We start from the raw sequence: 26,879 nt of genomic DNA on the forward strand, positions 1-26,879 counted from the left end.
CACAACCTATAGCTCCATAGCATATCCATAACTCCTCTACTTATAATGTTTGTGCTTTGTCACCTAATTGTCCTTCACCACCTACTGACCTCCTCTAAATCCTTCAAATCTTCATCAATTGCAATTTCTCTATTGAAGCGAAAATTGTGACAGTCGTACCTCTATCGCATCTATCAGCCCTGGCCACCTCTCCACCCTATAAATTCTCCAAATACTCACTAGCCACAGCTTCTTCATCGAAGAAAAAACTGTGAGGGCTGCACCTTATCACCTACGTGGGTTGACTGCTCCTTTGTTGTCTCCGCCTTTTCCCATCCCAACGGTCACATCTCTGTTGTCGCATATCATGCTCTGTCTAAATACTAATTTTAAAGTAGTCTTTTATATTTTTAATTTGATTTCACTCACATAATTTGGGATTTGATAACGTGTTTCACAAACTAACAAAATAATATTCTTTTACTATGAAATCAAATTTTTTTATGATTAGTTACATTAGTATATGAATATCTATGTTTTTATAAAATCAAATGCGATTGTAAATTAATGAATACTTGAAGTTCCTACAAGACTTATTTTTTCATCTCTTTACATGAGAATCTAATAGAGGTTTTATAGTTGTGGTTTTCGATAGTACAAACATATAAGTATATTAAAGAAATTAAGAGAGTTATATACAAGTACAAGGTATTTTTTTTTTTCACTATATTCTTAAATTGTTTTCTGTCACATATTTTGACAAGCGAGACAATATTCTTATATCTTGAAATTAATTTTTTAATATTTTGTTTTGATTGTCATATGAGCCCTTTTTTTCTCACAATTTTCCACAATGCATGTATCGTGAGATCTTAAAATTGAGAGTAACTAAATGATTTTTTTGTTTTATTTTTATTGAGACTAACTCAATGAATTCTTAAAATTCCTATCAAACTTATGTTTTTATATTTTTGATCAAAACATTTAAGTTTCTAAATCATATATATATATATATATATATATATATATATATATATTATCTTCTTGCCACACTTTTTAAATTTTTTTCTCTTAAAGAGTTAAAATATTTATTTTTTATTTAATTTTTAATTATTTAAGAGTTGAATTTTATAAAATTAGCAAATGAAAATTATAAATTATACACAAGAAAATAATATGTAATTACTGATTATATTAATTTTTTTATACCAAAATTTTCATCGTTGTTTCGATTAGTATCGAGTAATTTGAAATTGTATTAAATTAGTTTATATATATATATTAATAATTATATTAATGCATAATTAAAAGATTAAATTTAATTAAAATGACAAATATAGAAAATAATTTATAATATTAAATTATTATTAATTATAAATGAAATAAATATCTATTCATATTTTTAAATTATAAGTTACAAAACAAAAACATTGCCACATATTATGATATTTATTGGTATATTATAATATTAATTCAATTTTTTATGATAAAAGCATTAATCGTAACATTCCATTTTAAATTTAAAAAAAAAATCAAAGGATTTCATTATAATTAAAGTCGTTTATTAAATAATTAAATTTGTGAAGCGAGTTTGATTTTAGAAAAATGATTAAAAGTAAGTTTGATTGCTAATATATATCTTTTATTATAATTTTTTAATTTTTTCTATAATTTAGTTTTATTTTAAAGGTTAATTTAAAAAAGATCATCACATTTCACACAAAATATGTAATAGAGTTTGAAAGTAGTTTTAATGAATGTATATTGTTTATTCAATTTTTTTATGACAAAAGAGCTAATTGTAACCTTCCATTTTAAATTTTGAAAAAAATATTTATTATAGCTAAAGCCATTTATTAGACAATTAAGTTTGCAAAACAAGTTTGATTTAAAATAAAAATAATTAAAAGCAAGTTTGATTGCTAATTATTATATCTTTTATTAAAATTTTGTTCTCTAATTTCTTTTACTTTTATTTTATAGGTTATTTTGAATTAAATAATTTTACTTAATGTGTAGAAGAAACTTAATTATATTATAGGAATTATGAAATTAACTTAATTATTCACAAATTGATTTGAAAAGAGAATTACACAATTGCAAAAATGAGAATTAATATATATTTTCTATCTACTAAATTTCATGATATTATTTTTAATATTATATGTTCATTGTTTATTTTTCATTTGTAGCATCATTTATTGTTTTTATATCTTTAATTTCAATTATCTTTGATTTATTTTATAATTGAATCACATTTCTTGAACTCAAAAAGTTAAAATCATAACAAAATTCAATGTTTTACCAATTTATTCTCCTAATTTGTCATAAACATATGTAGATAGTTATCTTAATTATTATACATTTTTTATTTTAAGTTTTAAAATATAATAATTTAATATAATTTTAATCTTTTTAAAATATAATATATACATTTCTTTATTCGTGCAACACACGAATTAACATCCATAATTATCTTATTGTCGACCACTTGATTAGCCTATTTGAATACATGTTTAAAAAAATCAATTAACAATAAAACTCATCAATCTAGAGTTAGAGTGGAACCCAGTCTCTTATTGAGTAGGAAAGTTACGACAGTTGAGTCTATGTTTCCACTAAGAGGTGACCCATAACACCTTTTCCTTAACTATCTTCAACCCATAAAATATGATCCATAACTCAATCTTGATACATGTGAGACTCGTTCCCTCTTACTCCCTCTCCCTCTCAACATAACCTTCCTTCACTCTTCCTTCCCATTCACTTGCCTTGTTCAAATTCTTTGTTCCTTGGTGGCTGTAGGTGTTGAATTAGAGACGTGTGGAGCTAGTTGAGGGAGTGCAAATTCCCTTCTTCCCGAGTTCCATCTCCAAGCTTTCTTTTTTTCTTCTCCTCCTCTTCCCGGAAGCTCGGAATCTTCTCCTCCGAGGTAAGGGAAGCTAGATTTCTTGCGGATTGTTTGAAGTGAGTTTAGTAACTCAAGGTTGCTTGATTCGTGGTGATTGACGGTCGATTTCGAAGAGTGCTTATTTTCGGGGTTTTTGGGAAAATGATGAAAGATTGGGAAAATGGGGATTTTTGAGTGTTAATGGTTGCATGTTGATAAAGTGATGATTTTTTAGTTGTTTGTTGAAAATGTTGTTCATTTGATGGATTACATGTGTTTGAGCTGGTTGATTTTGCAGGTTTTTAGTGAAATTTTCGAAGTTTGAGGGTTGCTGCTCGTAATTGCGTTGGGCGTAGTTCTTGCCGCCAGGCGTATAACCATCAGAGAGTTCCATTGGTCAAGCACACCAGGCGCAAGGTTGTTTGTACCGGGCGAGCAACCTTGCATCGGGTGAGCTTGGGAATGGAAGTCCCTGGATGGCTCACGTCGGGCGTGGGAGAACCGCGTTGGGCGTGATATCAGACAGGGACTCACAATTTTGGGGTACTGGCATGGCATCGGGCGTGATTCAATCTCGCCGGGCGTCGAGACTCCATGGGAGTCTTTGCCAAGGGTGACGCTAGGCGTAATTGGAATTACGTCGGGCGTGAGACCTTGGGGAGGCCTCTGCCTTACTTGTGCCAAGTGCGGGTTTGGTACGCCAAGCTTGTGAGACTCTTGGGAGTCTCTGCCTTCCGGGCGCGTAAGAGCTTTGGAGCTCTCCGGTTGGTCCAAGCCGGGTGCAAACTCTATTGTGCCGAGTGCGGATGTGTTTTTTTTATATAACTATGCTGATTAATGTTATTAATGCTGTATGATGTAAAGTTGAGTTGTGCTGTATGATGTTTATGTTGTATGATGCTATTGTTGATGAATGTTGTTATGCCGAGCTGTGTTGTATGCTGTCTAAGTTGTTAATGCTGTTAAGCTGAGCTATGCTGAGTGTTGAATATGTTGTTTAAAATAGTGAGCTGTGTTGTTGAACATGAACTGTGTAGGCCGTAAGGCTGAGCTGTGTAAGTCGTAAGGCTGAGCTGTATAGGCTGTAAGGCTGAGCTGTGTAGGATGTAAGGCTGAGCTGTATAGGCTGTAAGGCTGTTGTGTAGGCCGTAAGGCTGAGCTGTGTAGGCCGTAAGACTGAGTTGTTGATCACTAAGACTAGATGAGATCTCCTAGTTGAAATGCGTGACGACGCATAAGCCGTTAGATGTTGATTTTGCTGAATGATGTGAGCTGTATATGTGTAGTGTGTTGTGAAGCTGAGATGTAGATGTATGCTGTTATGTGTTGTATGTCAACTTTGTTGAATTTGATGATGTGCTATTAGTTGAAGTTGTTTATAATTGAATTATATGCTAATTCTTTTCACTAGCTTACCCTTGCTTGTTTCCATGTAGGTTGGACTGCAATGATCATACTGTGTATGAGAGTAGAGCAGGGATAGGTTGGAGTATAGTAGCAAGACTGCAGCTGGCAGATGGAACTTATGTTTTGTTGTTTATGGCTACTTAGTGTAGCTAGGTTGATATTTTTGTATATTGACTTGTTGAGCCCCAGGCTAGACCTATGTGTATATATTTTCTATTTATATGCATGCTCTATTCTGTGTGGCGTTGTTTGTTGTGCGACGGCTAGGCGGGTCGTTACACTTTTTGGTATCAGAGCAGTTCCAGTCTAGTGGACACTCTATGGGGGTGGTTCCTTTAGGCTTTTGTTGTGCTGAGCTCTGTGCTGTGTTGAATGTTGTGCTAATTTTTGTTGATTGGTTTAGTTGTTGCATACTGAAAGTGTTGTTACTTTTGTAGATGATGACTAGAACCAATGAGCAGATAGCCTGTGTCATGGAGATGATGGGTATGGCTATGCAACAACAGAATGCCTACTTTGCTAGGATGGATGCTGATAGAGTTGCAGTTGGTGCAACAAGACCAGTTGGGTCACAGGAGAGCCAGGATTTAGCTGAGTTCTGCAAGTGTCATCCTCCACAACTTAAGGGAGATGCAGACCCAGAGGTAGTTGACCACTAGATCTATGAGCTGGAGAAGATTTTTACCGTGCTGGGCTGTTCTCAGGAGAGGAGGTTGGCTTATGTCATTTATATGCTGGTGGGGGAGGCTGAACACTGGTGGAGGGGCACTCATTAGATTTTAGTTGCTCGAGGAGTGGCGATTGACTGAGAGTGCTTCAAGAGGGTATTTCTTGAGAAGTACTTCCTAGAGAGTGTGAGACATGCCAAAGAGGCAGAGTTCATGAGGTTGCACCAGGGTGGGATGACGGTGTCTGATTATGCGATGAGATCGAGCACTTGGCTCGTTTCTATTCGCAAGCTATTTCTGAAGCTTGGAAGTGCCGAAAGTTTGCTGAGGGTTTGAAGTAGGAGTTGAAGAGGGTGGTGGTGCCTATGGCCATCATTGAGTTTTTGGCCTTAGTTGAGAAGGCTAAAGTTGTTGAACGATTGGAAGGCAACAACCTGGTGATGAAGAATGCTGAGGGACCAGCTAGGTCCAATAAGGGTGGAGGTTAGAGGAAACCTTATGGTAGGCCCCAACCACAACAAGGGGGTCCTGTCACAAGGCAACCTACTAACGCAGCTAGAGGTGGAAATCAGGGTGGGGGTGCCACTCTCAGATGTTATAGATGTGGTGGACCCTACTTTGTTCGAGATTTCCCTCATACTAAGAGCCGGTGTTTAAGGTGTAACCAGATGGGTCACGAGTCGACTAGCTGTCCTGCCAGAAATAGACAGAATAGGGGTGCTCCGAGAGGTGATAGACCTACTACAGCTGGGAGGGTGTTTGCCTTGACCGGGGCTGAAGCTTCCACTTCATCTGATCTAGTGAATGGGAAGGGCAAAGCTGCTGGTAAGGATGTGATGATTTTATTTGATTCGGGAGCCTCTCATTCTTTTATTTTCTATGCATGTGCTGAATTGTTGGGTGTGCTGGTATGTGATTTGGGGTTGAGACTGCTAGTGTCGATGCCTGCTTCTGCTTCTATTGTTGCTTCTAAGCTGTGTGTTGGTTGTCCCTTAGTGGTAAATGAGAAGAGGTATAAGGTAAACTTGATTTATTTGCCTTCGGTAGATATTGACATAATTTTAGGGATGGAATGATTGTATACCAATTGCATCCTTATAGATTGTGCCAATAGGAGGTTGATCTTTTCTCAAGTGGAGGATGAGCTGTTGATTTCAGCTAGCCAAGTTGAAATGTTGATGAGAGATGGAGCAGAGTGTTGTATTCTGCTTGCTGCCATGAGTGTGGAGACCGAGAGGGTTATTGCTGAGATAAAAGTTGTGAAAGATTTTGCTGAGGTATTTCCGGACGAGGTGCCTGGATTACTCCTTACTAGGGAGATGGAGTTTAGCATTGACTTGGTTCCTGGTGCGGGGCCAGTGTTGGTTGCTCCCCATAGGATGGCCCCAGCAGAGTTGGTGGAGTTGAAAAGTCAGTTGGAAGAGCTGTTAGATAAGCAATTGGTGAGGCCGAGTGTATCTCCATGGGGTGCTCCCATGTTATTGGTGAAGAAGAAGGATAGAGGTAGTTGACTGTGTGTTGATTACTGACAGTTGAATAAATTGACCATTAAGAACAAATATCCACTTTCCCGGATAGATGTCTTAATGGATCAATTGAGGGAGCATCGATGTTTTCAAAGATTGACTTGAGGTTAGGATATCACCAGATTAGGGTGAAGGTGGGTGACATACCTAAAACTGCTTTCAGGACTAGGTATGGTCACTATGAGTACGTTGTGATGTCGTTTGGTGTGACCAATGCCCCGGCAGTGTTCATGGATTACATGAACAAAATCTTCTGGCCTTTCTTGGATAAATTTGTGGTAGTGTTCATTGACGACATCCTTATTTATTCAAGAACCCCGGAGGAACATGGAGAGAACTTGAGGTTGGTATTGGAGATTCTGAAGGAGAAGCAATTGTATGCTAAGTTGTCAAAGTGTGAGTTTTGGCTAGAAGAGGTGAAGTTCTTGGGCCATGTTATTTCAGTTGAGGGGATTGCAGTTGATCCGGCTAAGGTAGAGTCGATGTTGCAGTGGGAGCATCCAAGAACTATCACATACATTCAGAGTTTTGTGGGTCTAGTGGTTTACTATGGGAGGTTCATTGAGGGATTCTCCAAAATAGTAATGCCTCTAACCTAGTTGACTAGAAAGGATCAGCCTTTCATTTGGACAGATGCTTGTGAGCGGAGTTTTGATGAGTTGAAGAAGAGGTTGACTACTTCTCCTGTGTTGGTGTTGCCTGATTCTGGTGAGCCTTTTGATGTGTACTGTGATGCTTCTCACTAGGGATGGGGATGTGTGTTGATGCAGAACAGGAGAGTGGTGGCATATGCTTCAAGGCAACTGAAGAACCATGAAAGGAATTATCCTACTCATGACTTGGAGTTGGCAGAAGTTGTTTTTGCCTTGAAGATATGGAGGCATTACCTTTATGGTGCTCGGTTCAGCGTCTTCAATGATCATAAGAGTTTGAAGTACTTGTTTGATTAGAAGGAGTTGAACATGAGGCAGAGACGGTGGATGTAATTTCTGAAGGATTATGATTTTCAGCTGATGTATCACCCTAGGAAGGCCAATGTAGTGGCGGATGCTCTTAGTAGGAAATTCATCCACATGTCGTGTTTGATGGTGAAAGAGTTGGAGCTGGTGGAGGAATTCAGGGATTTGAATCTCTGTGTGAAGTTAGCTCATGATCATATTATTTGTGGGATGATTACCATAACTAGTGAGTTCTTGAGGCAAGTTGGGTTGAAGAAGTTGCAGGATCCAGAGATAGTGAAGATTCTTGGGTTGCTGGGCACTGAGAAGGTAGTTTGTTTTGAGTTGGGTGGTGATAGACCATGGGCCATGGGCCCAGTGACCAGAGCTATGGCTAGGAGGATACAGGAAGAGCTGGATATTGAGAAGACTAATGGGCTTGTCAGGCCCAAGGTAATCTTCACTTGGAATGCTCTATCATGAAGATAAGGCCTTAGTTCAATTTGTTTATATTGTACAGTTTATGCATAGTATTTTGTATAGGTTATTTTGCCTTTGTATTTGTGAGGCACTTTACTTGCTTTTTCCTCGTGATTGTATATTGTTTTTAAGGTAGGCTACTTGGAGAGTTTAGCTCCATTTAACCTCCCTAGTTGATACTTTCATTTTGTATTTTTTCAGTAGGGAAAAAGGGGTGACATTTAGCAATGCTTGAGGGTGTGCTTAGAAATTGGGCCTGAGTTGGGCCTAGGCAAAATTTTACATATTGGACTCATTTTGCTCCTAATTTTTCATAGATTTGATTTAGCTAGGTTTCATCATCAAATGATGAACTTAACTAAACCAAATCAAAGATTTTCAAATTAATTCAAGGAGCATTTTGAACCATGGGCCGCCTAGCTTGTTCCTTCTCCTTGGCCGAATTTCTCAAGCATTCCTTCTTGAGTTTGAAGCTTGTCTTTGTAGACCCCTAAAACTGTCCGGGTCGGAAATAAAGCTTGAAGACTCTCGAAGACTGAAGGATAATCAGCCAGAAGGACTCCGCGAAGGCCCTAGGAGGGTTCTCTGTAGGTCTAGAGGTCTTAGAATAGCTCAAAATAAAGAAGTGGAGGGAAAAAGCCCAATACGGCCGTACTGAACTTAATACGGCCGTATTGAAGCTTCAATACGGCCATACTGAAGTCAGTACGACCGTATTGACACTTCAATACAACCGCAGCGAACTCAATACGGGCGTATTGAAATTTCTGAACTTCAATACGACCGTATTGAACTTCAATACGACCGTATTGAAGTTCAAAAATTTCAATACGGCCGTATTGCCCCTGTAGGCCGTATTGCGCCTATTCCCTATAAATATGACGTCAATTGGACGTCATTCCACACTTTTTCAGATAGTTTCAACCCTCTCCTTGAGTATTCTGGGGTTTTTGAGCAGTGTTCTGCCCTAGAAACCACTCGGAGAGTTGATCCGACGAAGTTCTTGAGCCCCGAGCCATTTTGCTTGAGGATCGAACCTAGTCGAGGGGAAATCTTTTTGATTCCCTTAGTTAAAATTTTGTTCTAGGAGAGCGAGGAGCGGGCTTGTAGAGCGAGGGAACGCCAAAACGCTTCCCAGTTCTTTGCAATATATAAAAGCACGCTTCAAGAGGTTTCCCTTCAATCCTTCCTTTTACTGCTTTCTGTGTGCATATTTAAACTGTCATCATGTAGATAGTCAATTTATAATTGCTTAGAATAAATAGGGGTAATTTAGTAATTTTATACTGTTCTTTTAAAAATAATCTGTCATAGGGAACCCGAAAGGGGCGCCGTGGGGTGCTAACACCTTCCCCACGCGTAACCGACTCCCTTACCCAACTCTGGTTGTAGTGGCCAAAGTTGATTTTTAAATCAATTGCCTTATCCCTTTTTCCAATGTTTTGAGTAAAACATTGGTGGCGACTCCACGAACCCTCCTTTTGCGAAAACCACTAATCCATGGAGGGTCCCGCTTGGGATTAATATGGATTGGTGAGCCTTTTAATAAAATTGCTCGTTTGACGAGGTCTCAGTTTGAGAATAAGTCATTCTAGCAATCCACATTTTTTAAACAAATAAACGAGTCCAACCATCCTTCGCGAATGCCGAAAGCCCGTTTCGGGCCGGTGGCGACAGATGGCGACTCCACTGGGGAAGCTTCGAGAGTCAGTCCCATTGAGTGACAGATTATTTTTAACAAATAATAGTTAAAATTACTTTATTACCCCTTGCTTGTATGATAACATGTTTATCTAATTGGCTTTAATAACTGTTGTTTGTTTAATTTTCCGCAATTGTTTGAAATACAAACTGCACACGAACCTTTGCACACAACAGTTCCCTCTATACCCGGGGGCATGAGTGGTAAGCCATAGGGAGTGGATGTTAGTACGGCCGGTTGTCGAATGGGTCTATAGGTGCCCGTAGACCGTTGTCGGAAAGCATCACTCAAGGTGATAACCATGAACTCGAGTCCGACAGTGCGTTGGAGCTTTCCATCGGCTTACGACGAGAGGAATTGGGTCCCTATAATGGGGGCACCTTGGGGGCCTCAGACCGGTGAGAACAGTTAGAACCACCTTGAATATGCACTTTTCTGCAGGATACCCCTACCTCGTGATTCGCTCGTGACTGTTCGTGGATGAGTGAATTGTTTGTGCATTGTTTATGTGAAATTGTTTGAGCATACATTGCATTTCTTTAAACATACAACATTCCTATTCTTTTAAAATAAAAATAAATAGGAATAAGGATCTTCCATTGCATGGTGTTAACATCTACCTTCATCACATTCATGTAGGTAGTTTCCCTTTTCACCCAAAAAAATACAAAAAACAAAATACCCAAAAAAAGGAAAAAAGGGTTATTTATCCAAACCAAGCAATATCATGCATCATCTTAGGGACATCCTAAAAACATGATAATGCTTAGTTGAATAAACACAATGCATGCATATTCATCGCCATCATCTCATATCATGCATTCTTATCAAAGATCATGGAGGGATCTAGGTTTGCATTTCATACATCCCTCCCAATAAATCATTAATAAACATTAATAAAAAGAAAGAAATAATCGATGCGTATGTTCAAGATGGATCGCACGCCATTTGTTATTAAGTGTAAGCCAACAACCGCGCCAAGCGAGCGCACATCAACTCCGTTGTTGGTAATCAAGACGAATAAAGGGGAAGGTCCAGCACCATTAAGGATCACTGCTCCAAGACCTTTCCCCTACGAATCAAATAAGGCTGTGCCGTGGATATACGACATCCATTCTTCTGCCTACAGCGATATCTCTAACATCGCTGGACTTGGGGCATGACTAGGAGTGGCAGGATCTACACTCCCGAAGACCTTCATGATAAAGCCCCCAAGAATAAAGAAAAAGAAGAAAAGAAAACCGAGGAAAAAGAATCCGAGGAGGAGACAGACGAGCTGTTAAAGTTTATCCGACAGAGCGAGTACTCCATCGTGGATCAACTTCATAGAACGCCAGCAAAGATTACGCTGTTGTCGTTGATCCTAAGCTCCGAACCGCATCGGCAAGCTCTGTCGAAAGTCTTGAACGAGGCATATGTGTCGCACACTATCTCCCAAGACAAGTTTGAGGGGATTGTTAGTCACATCACGGCTAGTGATCACCTCACCTTCACCGATGAAGAAATCCCCGCTGGGGGACCGAATCATAACAAGCCCTTGCACATCTCTGTAAAGTGCAAGGAGTATCACATCGCTAAAGTCTTGGTAGATAATGGATCTTCCTTGAATGTGATGCCAAAAAGAACGCTCAAGCAATTGGCAATCAAGGGAGTCCAAATGCGCCCGAGCAACATGATCGTTCGAGCTTTCGACGGTTCTGAAAGAGAAGTGGTGGGAGAGATCAATCTTCCAATCCAAATTGGACCCACTATCTTCAACGTCGAATTCCAAGTGATGGATATTACTCCTGCATACAGCTGTCTCCTAGGCCGACCTTGGATTCATGATGCGAAAGCTGTACCCTCTACGCTCCACCAAAAAGTCAAATTCATTGTGGGTGACAAACTGGTGACCGTGCAAGCTGAAGACGACATACTCATCAGTAAGCCATCCAACATACCTTATGTGGATGCAGCAGAGGAAGCTTTGGAAACCGCCTTCCAAGCATTGGAAATTGCCAATGTCGAAACGTTTCCCCGAGAAATGAAGAAGGTAGCCCATATGCTCACAAAGAACGGATACTTGCCAGGACAAGGATTGGGCAAGTACTCCCAAGGAATCCCGGAGCTACCTATTATCAAGGACAATCCGGGGAAACAAGGATTAGGATACAACCATGTTAAAGATCAAAGAACGAAGAGGAATCAAGATCCTTCTCGACGTTCTTTAAGCCAGATCTTTAGGAAGGCTGGTTCACAAATGTCAAGGCCAGCTGTTGTCATCAAGTGTCTTTCTCCTTCCAATAGGGATGTATAGACTCAGTGACTATTAGAGATCACTCCTCGGGGACAGCCCGACCCCCGAGCCTCGATAGGGCACATGTTTCCATTATGATTATAATAAAATCATTCTTCATTATTTCTTATTGCTTCTTTTCTTGCTTACAATAAAATTCTAGACCACATTATTTAACCCTGTTTGAACGAACATAAGTGAGGTTAAAATCGTCTTAATAATCAATAAACCCGCATCATTTTTATGTGGAAATGTGCATGACAGCTTGGAGCACCTTTTCTTGGCATCAATAAATGCCATCATGGATAAAGAAATCCTAAAGATAATAAGCTCGGCAGGAAACCCAAAAGGGGACTGCGCAAAATAAGAGCAAAAGACCCGCTAGGAATCCCACAAAAGGGTGACCTAGGCAAAAATTAGGGTTACAAAATAATGAACAAAAACAAAAGCCCGCTAAGACATCACAAATGGGTGTTTTAGGCAAAAGTTAGGGCCGTCTAAAAAGGAAAAACAAAATAAATCCATGATGGTACCATCAATCGAATTCAACAAGGGGCTCAAGAAAAGCTATCCAAGTTGTCAAAACACAATCATTAATAACGAAGATGTGCTTAACTTCATGAGTGTTTAATCGAACAAACCTAAACACAATAAGCCTGCCATTGGCCAGCCATTCTTACAAAATCCATTTTTCAAAAATAAAACAATCCCCTCTAAAACACAAACTTTTGAAAAATATACCTTTTCCTTCTTTTCTCTCTTGTCCCCAACGATTTTTGAATAATCTAGTGGAAACATGGAGATATAGTGGTCAATAAGAGGGTTGACACATCTTCTAAAGGAAGGGAGAATCATTTGGTTGATAACACCAAAAATCAAACACGCATCGTTCCTCGGTTACAGAAATCGGCAAAGCACAGTCTGTATGGAGGAATGGCAAGATCCAAACAAAGAACGCATCGATTAATTCTTTTGAAAAACTGAATCAAATAGAATTAGGTGCATCTCATTTGCATACATGCATACAGATGATAGGTGTACTAGAAGATCACTTATTCTCTGTTTATCTAAAAAAAAAAAAAAAAAAAAAAAAAAAAAAAAAAATCATCATAAAATCAGAAAAATCCAATACGCCCGTATTGGTATTAATACGGTCGTATTGGAGTTAACGTTAAGCACAACGTTTCAACTCCAATACGGGCGTATTAAAATCCAGTACGATCGTATTGAATCCCAATACGATCGTATTGAACCCAATACGGTCCGTATTGGTTGTAAATTTTGTACATCAACGGAAAGGCCAATACGGCCGTATTGAATCCAATACGGGCCGTATTGGCGGAATTTTGCCTATAAATAAAGGCTTCCCCTCCCTCATTTTGCATACCTTTCTTCATTCTCCACATTCCTTGCTTGTGAGTGCATTCCTAGAGAGATTATCGGAAATGGCAGAATCTTCTCGCAAAAGGCAGAGAGCCCCGGCCAGACGTGTAATGACAGACCGACACCGAGACCGGCTGCAGCTCATAGAGACGTTCACCATCGAGCCGTCAAGAGTGCTCGACTTTGAGCTTCTCCAAGCAGTGGGCTTGGAGAATGATGTCAGGAACTACTTCGACGCCATAGGATGGGGATTTGTCCTTAATCCACCATCCCAGCTATATTTGACGGCCACGAAGGAGTTCTTGGCCACAGTCGGCGTCACGGAGTCGACTAACAGCTATGGGGAGGATGTTTGCGCGGTGGATTTCTGGATGAATGAAGGATACCGCACACTGACGTTGGACGAGTTCAACGTCCAGGCAGGGTTTTTCAGCCGCACTGATCAGCTGGCCTTCCGAGATGCCATATGCGAGTGGCCTGATCAGTGGACTCCGGTTGAGATGTGGAGTTTGCTCACTGGCCGACGGGATTATCATTCAGGAGTGAAAGGCTCCCGGCTCCCTACTGCTCTTAGGATCTGTCACAAGATCCTCACCAGTACTATTCATGGCAGATCCAAGAGTCAGGAGTCGATTACACGACCGGATCTGCTGGCCTTATATTGCATGGCCACCGGCCGGAAGGCCAATCCTGGATATTTCTTCCTTGAGCACGTGAAGAAATTTGGGGTACGAGAGGGAGGAGAGTCCAGACAGGGGTACATCTTGGTTGCCCCACTCCTCTCACAGCTGGCGGAGACATGGGGATGTCCCGATGGTGCAGAGCCAGGGGCATTGGCGCCAAAGTTGATTGGTGCCTCCACCCTGATTAACATGAAGATCATCGCTAGATCGCCAGGAGGGGGGTTTGTGCGAGTAGATGGCCTCGAAACCTTCGACGACCTCCTCAACAACCTCGACTTTGAGGGAGGCGACACCCCGCAGCCAGAGGCTAGCACGTCACGGTCGGACAGGGGATACTTTGACGCCCGCTTCGACACACTGCAGCAGAGCATTGACACGCGATTCGATGCTTTTCAGCAGAGCATCGACACGCGATTCGATGCTTTTCAGCATAGTGTCGGTACATGGCAGCAGAGTACCGATGCTCGACTAGATACCTTGGTGCAGGGGTTCGACAACCTCTCCGTCTGGATGCATCGCCGCTTCCCGGATTCGCCACAAGACCCGCCAGCAGAGGAGTGAAGACTGGCTTCTGTTTTATTGCTTTTTCATGTACTAGTTTGGTTGGGCTTAGCCCCATTTCTCAAATTTTTCTTGTACAAATTCATTTTTAATGAAATTTGCCACTTTTGAATTCAAAATTCTCTAGCAATTTAAATTCTGTACAGCAAAAGCCAAAAACATAAAAAAAGGCAAAATACAGAAAAAGCCAAAAAAAAAATAAAAAAGGCAAGGATACAGAAAATCCGACAATCAGTTTGCACAGAATAACTGAGCCTGGAGAGGCTCGCTGAAACAATACTCCTCATCCCCCACATCAAAGAATAATTGAGCCTGGAGAGGCTCGCAGAAATAATACTCCCCAGAGAAACCTCAACTCACGCTCTTGGACTCAAAATCCCCAGCAAGAGCTATCAAAGCAAGATCGACGACATTCCCAATGGACGTACGATCACCCAAGCAGAATATCCAAGTCAAAGGACTTAAACTTCCTCAGTGAAGATAGCTCTCCAACTCAAGTGTCGAGTGAGGCTAAGCCTGTAGAGGCTTCTTAAATAATACTCTGGGATACATAAGATCCCCAAATCCCCAGTCGCCTACTCAAGAGGCATCCCTGCAGAAGGAGAAAAAATAAAAAAATCAATAATCATTCCCCAAGTGGAATCTGGCTCTCAGCCAATCATTGAACGTCAAGCTGATACGCCTAACAGAAGAGGCTAATCAAAATCAACATCCAGAATCCCCAGCGGATAACAGCCTACACAGAGGCAGCAAAAAAATCAGAAAATCAAAAAGAGTTACCCGAACAAGGATAACCGGGATACTCCACCAACGTCGAAAGGACGTCAGCCAATCATAAGGCACCGCTCACATCAGAAAGAGCATCTCTGTGTCTGCACCCAAAGGAATCAGAAATTCCCCAGTGGGAACCAACTACGCAATAGAAAGTTGGGACACAAGAACCTATGAGTAACTGCACATCCCCTAGACGGATCCCTGCGTTATCCAGCCCTCAGTGGCACAAAGTCAAAAAACAACCGTCGAAGCAGCATCGTGGACTGTGGAGACAAAATCATCACGAATCCCTGGAAAGGAGATATTCACGCTACCCCGTCGTCACAAACACGGAGGTATGCAGCTTCCGGCTCGAGCAATGAGCGAAGCTATCTCTGGAAAGGAGGCACACACTGCTTACCATCGTCACAAAGGTACTTAGCTTCCGGCTCGAACAAAGAGTGAAGCTAAGCCTGGAGAGACGGTACTTACAGCTTCCAGCTTGGGCAACAAGCAAAGCAAGGCCTGGAGAGGCAAAACTCACACTGTTCATCGCCGTCACAAAGGTATTTAGCTTCCGGCTCAAACAAAGAGTGAAGCTAAGCCTGGAAGGACGGTACTTACAGCTTCCAGCTTGGGCAACAAGCAAAGCAAGGCCTGGAGAGGCAAAACTCACACTGCTTTCCGTTATCACAAGGGTACTTAGCTTCCGGCTCGAACAAAGAGTGAAGTTAAGCCTGGAGAGGCGGTACTCAACCATCAGCGTCATCAGAGGCGCATTGATGTCCAACTTCCGGCTCGAGCGTCGAGTGAAGTTGACCTTGGAGAAGGTAAACTCAGCTACCGAGGATGTCAGAAGCGCCAAGGTATGCACCCACCTGGAGAGGCTACTCAACAATTTTCCGCCGGAAGACGCTACAAGTCAGAAGGTCGGCACAACACCCGGACAATTGGGTCAACTCCTTTACTTGTCAGCCGATACACCAAAAGGCCGTCCGACTAAGTAAAGGGGGGGCAGCTGTAGACCCCTAAAACTGTCCGGGTCGGAAATAAAGCTTGAAGACTCTCGAAGACTGAAGGATAATCAGCCAGAAGGACTCCGCGAAGGCCCTAGGAGGGTTCTCTGTAGGTCTAGAGGTCTTAGAATAGCTCAAAATAAAGAAGTGGAGGGAAAAAGCCCAATACGGCCGTACTGAACTTAATACGGCCGTATTGAAGCTTCAATACGGCCATACTGAAGTCAGTACGACCGTATTGACACTTCAATACAACCGCAGCGAACTCAATACGGGCGTATTGAAATTTCTGAACTTCAATACGACCGTATTGAACTTCAATACGACCGTATTGAAGTTCAAAAATTTCAATACGGCCGTATTGCCCCTGTAGGCCGTATTGCGCCTATTCCCTATAAATATGACGTCAATTGGACGTCATTCCACACTTTTTCAGATAGTTTCAACCCTCTCCTTGAGTATTCTGGGGTTTTTGAGCAGTGTTCTGCCCTAGAAACCACTCGGAGAGTTGATCCGACGAAGTTCTTGAGCCCCGAGCCATTTTGCTTGAGGATCGAACCTAGTCGAGGGGAAATCTTTTTGATTCCCTTAGTTAAAATTTTGTTCTAGGAGAGCGAGGAGCGGGCTTGTAGAGCGAGGGAACGCCAAAACGCTTCCCAGTTCTTTGCAATATATAAAAGCACGCTTCAAGAGGTTTCCCTTCAATCCTTCCTTTTACTGCTTTCTGTGTGCATATTTAAACTGTCATCATGTAGATAGTCAATTTATAATTGCTTAGAATAAATAGGGGTAATTTAGTAATTTTATACTGTTCTTTTAAAAATAATCTGTCATAGGGAACCCGAAAGGGGCGCCGTGGGGTGCTAACACCTTCCCCACGCGTAACCGACTCCCTTACCCAACTCTGGTTGTAGTGGCCAAAGTTGATTTTTAAATCAATTGCCTTATCCCTTTTTCCAATGTTTTGAGTAAAACATTGGTGGCGACTCCACGAACCCTCCTTTTGCGAAAACCACTAATCCATGGAGGGTCCCGCTTGGGATTAATATGGATTGGTGAGCCTTTTAATAAAATTGCTCGTTTGACGAGGTCTCAGTTTGAGAATAAGTCATTCTAGCAATCCACATTTTTTAAACAAATAAACGAGTCCAACCATCCTTCGCGAATGCCGAAAGCCCGTTTCGGGCCGGTGGCGACAGTCTTGCAAGTTTCTAAACTCAAGCAAGGTTAGCTTACCTTACCATGGTTCCTAAGTGAACCATGGTCAAGGTTAGCTTCTCCTAGAAGCTAGCTAAACCGTATAACCCTACCATGGTTCCTAGTAAACCATGGTTAAGGTTAGCTTCTCCTACAAGCTACCTTACCCTATATATTTGATTTTCCTACACTTCTACTCACTTTTGTCAAATATGAGAAATAAAATCTGAATTTTCTCTCTCAAACAAGAGTCACCAAAACCGTGAGCACCTACACTCTAAGGTTTCTAGCAAAGTTCTTCAACTTTGCCTTGGTTCAACAATCTTCCTTCACAAGTTTTAGGAAGTGGCCGAACCTCCTCTTCAAGGCTTCTCCTCCATGGAAGCTTCTTTCATGGAGATTCAAGTTTCACCAAGGGATTAACCTCAAGAACATTCGGTCCAAGCATGGAGGAGTTGAAGTTCATCAATCTTCTTCAACTTAGCTCCATCAGGTGGAGACGAAATTTTGAGGTTTAAGGGAAGAATTTGCCTACCTCATGATTCTAAGCTGAAGAAAGCAATTTTGGAGGAAAGCCACAAGAGTAGACTTAACATACATCCTGGTATAACTAAGATGTACCAAGACCTCAAGAAGACTTTCTGGTGGTCTGGTATGAAGAGGGATATAGCTGAATATGTGGCAGCCTGTCTGACTTGTCAGAAGGCAAAAGTGGAACATCAGAAGCCAGGTGGTTTGCTACAGCTGATGGAGATTCCCGAATGGAAGTGAGATAGTATCACTATGGATTCCATTGTGGGATTACCTAGGTCGGCTAGGAATAGTGATGCTATTTGGGTGATTGTTGATAGGTTGACCAAGTGTGCACATTTCTTGCCTGTCAATATCAAGTGGTCCTTGGAGAAGTTGACGCAGTTGTATGTGAGGCAAATAGTATGGTTGTATGGGGTGCCTTCCAGTATTATTTCAGACAGAGATCCGAGGTTCACTTCTAGATTTTGGCAGAGTCTACATCAAACCTCAGGCACTAAGTTGAGGTTGAGTTCTGCTTATCATCCACAAACGGATGGTCAGTTAGAGAAGACAATGTAGTTCTTGGAGGATTTGCTGAGGGCTTGTGTGTTAGATCACTTGGGGAGTTGGGAGGAAGTCCTACCACTGGTGGAGTTCACGTACAATAATAGCTTTCATGCTAGTATTAGGATGGCACCGTTTGAAGCACTGTATGGTAGGAGGGGTAGGACTCCTCTATGTTGGTATCAAGATGGTGAATCAGTGGTTGTGGGGCCAGAGCTAATCCTACAGACTATTGAGAAAGTGAAGCTGATTTAGGAGATAATGAAGACTACTCAGAGTAGGCAGAAATCATATGCTGATAAAAGGAAAAAGCCTTTGGAGTTTGTTGAAGGGAAACATGTGTTTTTGAAGGTGACCCCAACCTCTGGTGTGGGAAGGGAGCTGAGGGCTAAGAAGTTGACACCTAGGTTTGTCGGTCCCTATCAGATCATCCATCGTGTGGGTCCGGTCGCTTATCGGTTGGCCTTGCCACCGTTTCTCTCCAATCTACACGATGTGTTTCATGTATCCCAACTGAGGAAGTATGTTCATGATCCCAGTCATGTAGTTGAGTTGGATGAAGTTCGAGTGAAGGAGAAACTAACTTATGAGAAGTCGCCGATAGTTGTGGTTGATTACAAGTTGAAGGAGTTGAGAGGCAAGTCCATTGGATTGGTGAAAGTTTTGTGGGATGCAGCTACTGGTGAAGCTACTTGGGAAGTTGAGCAGCAGTGCAGAAAATAGTATCCTTCCTTATTCCCAAGTAAGTCTATTTTCGGGGACGAAAATTCCTGTTGTTGGGGAGGTTGTCCCGTTCCCTCTTACTCCCTTTCCCTCTCAACATAACCTTCCTTCTCACTCTTCCTTCCCATTCACTTGCCTTGTTCAAATTCTTTGTTCCTTGGTGGCTCTAGGTGCTGAATTAGAGACGTGTGGAGCTAGCTGAGGGAGCGCAGATTCCCTTCTTCCCGAGTTCCATCTCCAAGCTTTCTTTTTTTCTTCTCCTCCTCTTCCCGGAAGCTCGAAATCTTCTCCTCTGAGCTAAGGGAAGCTAGATTTCTTGCGGATTGTTTGAAATGAGTTAACTTAAGGTTGCTTGATTCATGGTGATTGACAGTCGATTTCAAAGAGTGCTTGCTTTCGGGGTTTTTGGGAAAATGATGAAAGATTGGGAAAATGGGGATTTTTGAGTGTTAATGGTTGCATGTTGATAAAGTGATGATTTTTGAGTTGTTTGCTGAAAATGTGGTTCATTTGATGGATTGCATGTGTTTGAGTTGGTTGATTTTGTAGGTTTTTGGTGAAATTTTTGAAGTTTGAGGGTTGCTATTCGTAATTGCGTCGGGCCTAGTTCTTGGCATCGGGCGTGTAACCATCAGAGAGTTCCATTGGTCAAGCACGTCGGGTGCAAGGTTGTTTGCGCCAGGCGAGCTTGGGAATGAAAGTCCCTAGATGGCTCACGCCGGGCATGGGAGAACTGCGCTGAGTGTGATATCAGACATGGACTCACAATTTTGGAGTACTGGCATGGCGCCGGGTGTGATTCAATCTCGCCGGGTGTCGAGGCCCCATGGGGTCTCTACCAGGGGTGACGCTGGGTGCAATTGGAATTGCGTCGAGCGTGAGACCTTGGGGAGGTCTCTACCTTACTTGTGTCGAGCGCGGGTTTGGTACGCTGGGCTTGTGAGACTCCTGAGAGTCTTTGCCTTCTATTGTGCCGGGTGCAATTGAAATTGCACTGGGCACGTAAGAGCTTTGGAGCTCTCTGGTTGGTCCAGGCCGGGCGCAAACTCTATTGCACCGGGCGCGGATGTGTTTTTTTTATATAACTATGCTGATTAATATTGTTAATGCTGTATGATGTAAAGTTGAGCTGTGATGTACTACGATGTTTATGTTGTATGATGTTATTGCTGATGAATGTTGTTATGCCGAGCTGTGATGTATGCTGTCTAAGTTGTTAATGCTATTAAGTTGAGCTATTTTGAGTGTTGAATATGTTGTTTAAAATAGTGAGTTGTGTTGTTGAACATGAACTGTGTAGGTCGTAAGGCTGAGCTGTGTAAGCCGTAAGGCTGAGCTGTATAGGCCATAAGGCTGAGCTGTGTAGGCCGTAAGGCTGAGTTATGTAGGCCGTAAGGCTGAGCTGTTGATCACTAAGACTAGAGGAGATCTCCTAGTTGAAATGCGTGACGACGCATAAGCTGTTAGATGTTGATTTTGCTGAATGATGTGAGTTGTATATGTGTAGTGTGTTGTGAAGCTGAGATGTAGATGTATGCTGTTATGTGTTGTATGTCAACTTTGTTGAATTTGATGATATGCTGTTAGTTGAAGTTGTTTATAATTGAATTATATGCTAATTCTTTTCACTAGCTTACCGTTACTTGTTTCCATGTGGGTTGGACTGCAATGATTATACTGTGTATGAGAGTAGAGCAGAGATAGGTTGGAGTATAGTAGCAGGACTGCAGCTGGCAGATGGAGCTGATGTTTTGTTGTTTATGGATACTTAGTGTAGCTAGGTTGATATTTTTGTATATTGACTTGTTAAGCCCCAAGCTAGTCCTATGTGTATATATTTTCTATTTATATGTATGCCCTATTTTGTGTGGTATTGTTTGTTGTGCGACAGCTAAGCGAGTCGTTACAATACATGTGATTTACAAACAAAAAATATAATAAATAATATAATAAAAATAGTATAAAAAGAAATTCATTTAATGAATAGTTGATCGTAGGTAAAATTATTTATTATTGATTCTTTTTACATGTAACACAATTAAAAAATAACATATGACTACATATAAAAAAATTAATGGCATTAATTTTAATTTTAAAAAAAATCATATTATATTGTTTTCAAAAATTAAGAATTTAATTTAATTTTTTTAATTAATGAAAAAGTCAAAGTAAACTAATTAAATTAAGGTTAAATCACTTTTTTAATTCATACAGTTTTACTTACTTTATCTTGTTTGATATAGATATTTTTAATCTTTATATTTATTTTTTTTAATTATTTTTACTCCTTATAAATTAAAATAAATCATTTTAATCTTTATATTTGTGATTTTGTAATTCTTTTAACTTTAATAATATTTTTTTTAATGTTAACTATATAAAAAAATCATAAATATTAAACTAAAGCAAATATATATTTTCTTAATTATTATCGACTAGCTTTTCATATGTGATTTTTAAGTAATTATAAAAAATATTATTTATCTTATTTTTATCACATTATAATTGATATATTTTAAAAATTTAAAAGCGATAATAAATAATAAATTATGAAAGGATATTTATAATTATAATATTTATTTTCAACCTTTTGATAAATATTATGATATTTTAATAAAAAATAATATATACTAAATTCTCGTGAATAAGAAAAATTGATTGATTGTAATATATATATATATATATATATATATTTTGCAATTCATATGTCTAATATATTTTAAATTTTTTAAAAATAAATTGTGAACTTTAAATTATAGAAAATAAAAAATATTTTAATTACTATATTTTACAGACAACACAATCATTATAATTTATCAGATATTTAAATAATTTATTTAATATTTTTAAATAAATCAAGATCCCACCACAACCCAAGGCCTACTGCGATCAATTAGATTTAGAGGATCGGGAGTTAGGGTTTCTTTCGCACCGCTGCGTCAGAGTCTTGCGCCACCACGCTCGCAACCGCCACCGCCACCGCCACCGGCCAAAGAATTCACAACCCCAGGTATGTTCTCTCACTATGCGATTTTAATTTAAGAAATTACTTTATATTTTGATGCGCTTAAGCTTAAGCAATTCCTCTGCTCTGTATACATATGTATGCATTGAACTCTGTTGACTTGGTTTTGATAACGGAGAGTGCATGTTAGTTCTTCATCTATTGTGTTTTTCTATCTCTGTTTAAACAAACTAGCTCTGCAATTAAAATGGGGAGGAATGCTATTGAGAAGTGCCAACTCTAACACATGCGTATAATAAAGTTGAAAAGATCCTTGACTTCCCTATTAGCTATTTAGTTACAATTACAAATGGATCAAATCTAGTGTGAGTTTCCGATAATAAAACAAAATATGGAAGAGGGCTAAATTCTGCGTCACATACATGAGATAAAGTATATTCCAAAGTAATTACAATGCCATGTAAAATTTCCTAGGGTTTTTGGCTCAGGAAACTGAAGTTTCTGACACTAGTTAAGCCACAGGTTAAAAAATAACAACGTAAAAGTAAATCACTATCCTTTATGATGATGTTGATTTGTTCTCATACGCTACTCCTTTTAACTTTTGTTCTCTTGATCTACTACCTAATTTTACTATGTTTTTTTTTTTTAACAAAGTGATGTCTGCAATTTACCATCAAGATTAGGGGATAGATGTTTGGTTTGTACTTGTGTTAATTGGTGTAGATTGAACTCATTGAACCAATTTACTTTTATCTCTGTCTGTTATAGTGTAATGTAATAATCCTTCTGATTATTTTAATTATTACTAGACTCGCATGAATTTTATAAATTGTTTAGCGTTTTAATTTTATATGTTTGAGTGCGTTTGAAGAAACAAATCAAAGTTTGGGGTTGGGTCCTATAACCTCTAAATAGTCAGATTGATAAGGTGTAGAAAAGCGACCATATTATAGAAAACTAGTTCCCCCCTGTTCCCCCCGTTTTTTTTTAATATTCTATGACATGAAGTTTGAGGGCAGGGGATACAAGGGGGCTTGGCTTATGCTGAATTCTGCTGCCAGAATTATTAATTACATAAAGGAAACTTATGTGTTTTTTTTATTATGAATTATTATTACTTTTTAAAATGTTGATCTTTCCAACTGTGCTAAGTAGACTTGTATGTTAGTGTGCAAATATTTTACATTTTATTTCAGATTTCTATATTGTGAGGAAGTAGCAATATATGGGAGAAGTTACTTCTCCTACACTTTGATTGTCTTATTTAGCAGTGTATCATGGAACAATTTTAAGTGTGAAATTTGATTTTGTTCTTTGCCATAGAAATCATAATTAATATCTATTGTTGTTCCTTGTTTCTATTTTATTTCAGGTTTGTGTCGAGCTATTATCTGTAATAATATTAATCTCATGGATGAGAAAGCCAAGAAAAAGGGGGGAAAAGATGTTGAAGTAATGAATAGTAATATTCCTGATGGTAAGGAAGTGCAGTTCTTGGATGACAACCAAGAAAGAAAGATGAAGAAAAGAAAAAAATATGATTCTTCATTAGATGGAATGCAAGAATCGGACTTTTCAAAACCAAGCAAAAAAATGAGAAAGGTTAATGGGTTAAAAAACAATAAAGGTGAAGATGATGACCAACACAAGCAGATAAAGAAATCAGGTGGTGAAAGCCAACACAAGGATTACAATGAAGATAAAGATGGCAGCCACTACGAGAAGAAGAAAAAGAAATCAAGTAAGGAAAGCAAAAGTCAGGTGTATAATGAGTTTGAAAGCAAAGAAGGTGGAGATGATGATCAAGGTAAGCATATCAAGAAGATAAAGAAATCAGGTGATGAAAGCCAACACAAGGATTACAATGAAGATAAAAATGACAGCCATTACAAAAAGAAGAAGAAAAAGACATCGAGTAAAGAAAGCAAAAGTCAGGCGTATGGTGAGTTTGAAAGCAAAGAAGGTGATCAACCTTCAGCTAGAGTCAAGTCAATTGTCACTGAAGTTGATGACCAAAGCAAGACAGAGACAAAGAAGAAAGCTAAGGCAGATACCAGCGAATCTCCTAACCCTGGTCACTCTGGATCATCCAAACCCAAAAGAGCAACTTTTTCTGATCAAGTGGATGTTTGTTGTGATGGCTTAGTGCGTGGGAAAAGTCAGGCATGTAATGAGTTTGAAAGAAATGAAGGTGGAGATGGTGATCAAGGTAAGAAGATGAAGAAGAAGAAATCTGGTGAAGATAGCCAACATGTGGATTACGATGAATTTAAAAGCAATGAAGCTAAAAATGATGGGCAACACAAGAAGGAAGAGAAGAGAAAGAAGAAAAAATTGAGTGAAGAAAGCAAAAGCAAGTATAATGAGTTTAAAAGCAATGAAGATGATGGCCAAGGTAAGAAGATGAAGAAGAAGAAGCTGCATGACAAAAGCAAAAATAAGGAGAATAGTGAGTTAAATAGCAATGAAGGTGATCAACCTTCAGCTAGAGTCAAGTCAATTGTCACTGAAGTTGATGACCAAAGCAAGACAGAGACAAAGAAGAAAGCTAAGGCAGATACCAGTGAATCTCCTAACCCTGGTCACTCTGGATCATCCAAACCCAAACGAGTAACTTTTTCTGATCAAGTGGATGTTTGTTGTGATGGCTTAGTGCGTGGGAAAAGTCAGGCATGTAATGAGTTTGAAAGCAATGAAGGTGGAGATGATGATCAAGGTAAGAAGATGAAGAAGAAGAAATCTGGTGAAGATAGCCAACATGAGGATTACGATGAATTTAAAAGCAATGAAGCTAAAAATGATGGGCAACACAAGAAGGAGAAGAAGAGAAAGAAGAAAAAATTGAGTGAAGAAAGCAAAAGTAAGTATAATGAGTTTGAAAGCAATGAAGATGATGGCCAAGGTAAGAAGATGAAGAAGAAGAAACTGCATGACAAAAGCAAAAATAAGGAGAATAGTGAGTTAAATAGCAATGAAGGTGATCAACCTTCAGCTAGAGTCAAGTCAATTGTCACTGAAGTTGATGACCAAAGCAAGACAGAGACAAAGAAGAAAGCTAAGGCAGATACCAGTGAATCTCCAAACCCTGGTCACTCTGGATCATCCAAACCCAAACGAGTAACTTTTTCTGATCAAGTGGATGTTTGTTGTGATGGCTTAGTGCGTGGGAAAAGGTTTACACCTGAAGAAGATAAGAGGATTGAATTGGCTGTTTTTGACTATATAGAGTCTCATGGTTTGGGAGATGAAGGTCTAGATATGGTTCTCAATTGCATACATTATCCTGCAGTTAGAGATTGTTGGAAGGAAATTGGGTTAGCCTTACCTGAGAGGCCTCAACTTAGCGTGTATAATCGAGCTCATGTTTTGTTTGAAAGAAGTGAGAAGCGTGGGTGGACACCTGAGGAGTTAGAATTTTTACGGAAGATGAAGGAACAACATGGATCCGATTGGAAATCAGTAGCTGTAGCATTGGGAAAACATCGATTTCATGTGAAGGATGCATGGCGTAGAATAAAATCAGCCGATGCAAACAAAGGACGATGGATCCAAGAGGAGTATCAAAAATTATTTGATTTAGTAAACGTGGATCTACGTGAGAGAGCTTCACAGGTTCATAGAAAAACAAAACATGGTATGTTGCGAGATAATATTGGTTGGGAGGCAATTGGTGACAAATTCACTAGAAGCAGTTCAAGTTGCTGCGAAAAGTGGTATAACAAATTAACATCACCTATGGTTGCTCATGGTGTATGGAGTGATACTGATGACTATCGCCTCGTAAATGCTTTATTTACTTTGGATGCTTGCTGCATGGAGGAGGTAGATTGGGACAATCTGATTGAGAATAGGTCTGGTGATGTTTGTAGAAAACGTTGGAACCAAATGGTTCAATGCATTGGAGAGCATGGTGGGAAGTCATTTGCTGAGCAGATTGAAATTCTTGCAAAAAGATTTTGCCCCGATTTATTGGAAGTAAGAGAGGCCTTTGATGCAATACCTGTGAGTTGTTGAGGTTATTATCCTATAGGATGGAGTGGTTCTACGAACTTGGAATGTATTAGTTTATGATTATCTGTTCTTGTGGACATATTTTAAATTGGATTCTGCATTGCAGTTTGGTGTAGTGTTTTCTTATGATGAATTTTATCCGTTCTTTTGTCCAGTTAAGTCCTAGTTTGAAAATGTTTTTGATTGAAGTTATAGAGTAAATTAAAGTTTGATGTCAATTAGTAGTTATTGCTGCTCGTTGGATTTTGATCTAGTCTTGCTAAAATGTGAACTTCATTTAAAATCTTATGGGGGGCATATTTGTTGGCCCAAATAGCGATTGGTGGATACTAATAACTCAGTTCCGATTTTGATTTTAATTATAATATCATGATCAAGAAAAGATTAAAAAGGAATTAATATGATTATTTTTAACTAGTTTTATTACATATTCAAGTTTTATTTTAAATAGTTATATTTAATGTTTAGTTACAAGTGAATAAATAGAAGATAAAGTTAACAATAAATTAAAAAGTACAATAGAAGTTTAATTTTATTAATTTTATGTTGCTAATATTTAAGTTTATAAAAGAATTTAATTTTTTTCTTTAGCATTCAATAATTTTAATCTCATTATATATATTCGTAATTATGAAATTGATA

General features: G+C 39.4%; 3 protein-coding genes across 3 annotated transcripts; all 3 read left to right on the top strand.

Moving 5' to 3' along the window:
* The first annotated feature begins 5,309 nt into the window (after window positions 1–5,309).
* LOC145950008 (uncharacterized) lies at window positions 5,310–18,229 on the top strand. The gene is made up of 7 exons (XM_083060919.1): window positions 5,310–5,427; window positions 5,500–5,956; window positions 6,059–6,447; window positions 6,498–6,639; window positions 6,784–7,026; window positions 7,498–7,738; window positions 18,161–18,229. Exons 1-7 carry the CDS (start codon window positions 5,310–5,312, stop codon window positions 18,227–18,229), a joined length of 1,659 nt encoding a protein of 552 aa, XP_082917045.1.
* A 432-nt stretch (window positions 18,230–18,661) lies between these two features.
* On the top strand, window positions 18,662–19,258 carry LOC109807109 (uncharacterized). The gene is made up of 2 exons (XM_020369636.1): window positions 18,662–18,775; window positions 18,887–19,258. The coding sequence occupies exons 1-2, from the start codon at window positions 18,662–18,664 to the stop codon at window positions 19,256–19,258; spliced, it is 486 nt and encodes a 161-aa protein (XP_020225225.1).
* A 2,852-nt stretch (window positions 19,259–22,110) lies between these two features.
* LOC109808871 (uncharacterized) lies at window positions 22,111–26,391 on the top strand. Its single transcript, XM_020372037.3, has 2 exons — window positions 22,111–22,268; window positions 23,599–26,391. Exon 2 carries the CDS (start codon window positions 23,637–23,639, stop codon window positions 26,238–26,240), a length of 2,604 nt encoding a protein of 867 aa, XP_020227626.2. The 5' UTR covers window positions 22,111–22,268; window positions 23,599–23,636; the 3' UTR covers window positions 26,241–26,391.
* The last annotated feature ends 488 nt before the right edge of the window (window positions 26,392–26,879 follow it).

Source organism: Cajanus cajan, chromosome 7, assembly GCF_000230855.2.
Source record: "Cajanus cajan strain Asha chromosome 7, NIPB_CcT2T_4, whole genome shotgun sequence".
NCBI classification, from domain to species: Eukaryota; Viridiplantae; Streptophyta; class Magnoliopsida; order Fabales; family Fabaceae; genus Cajanus; species Cajanus cajan.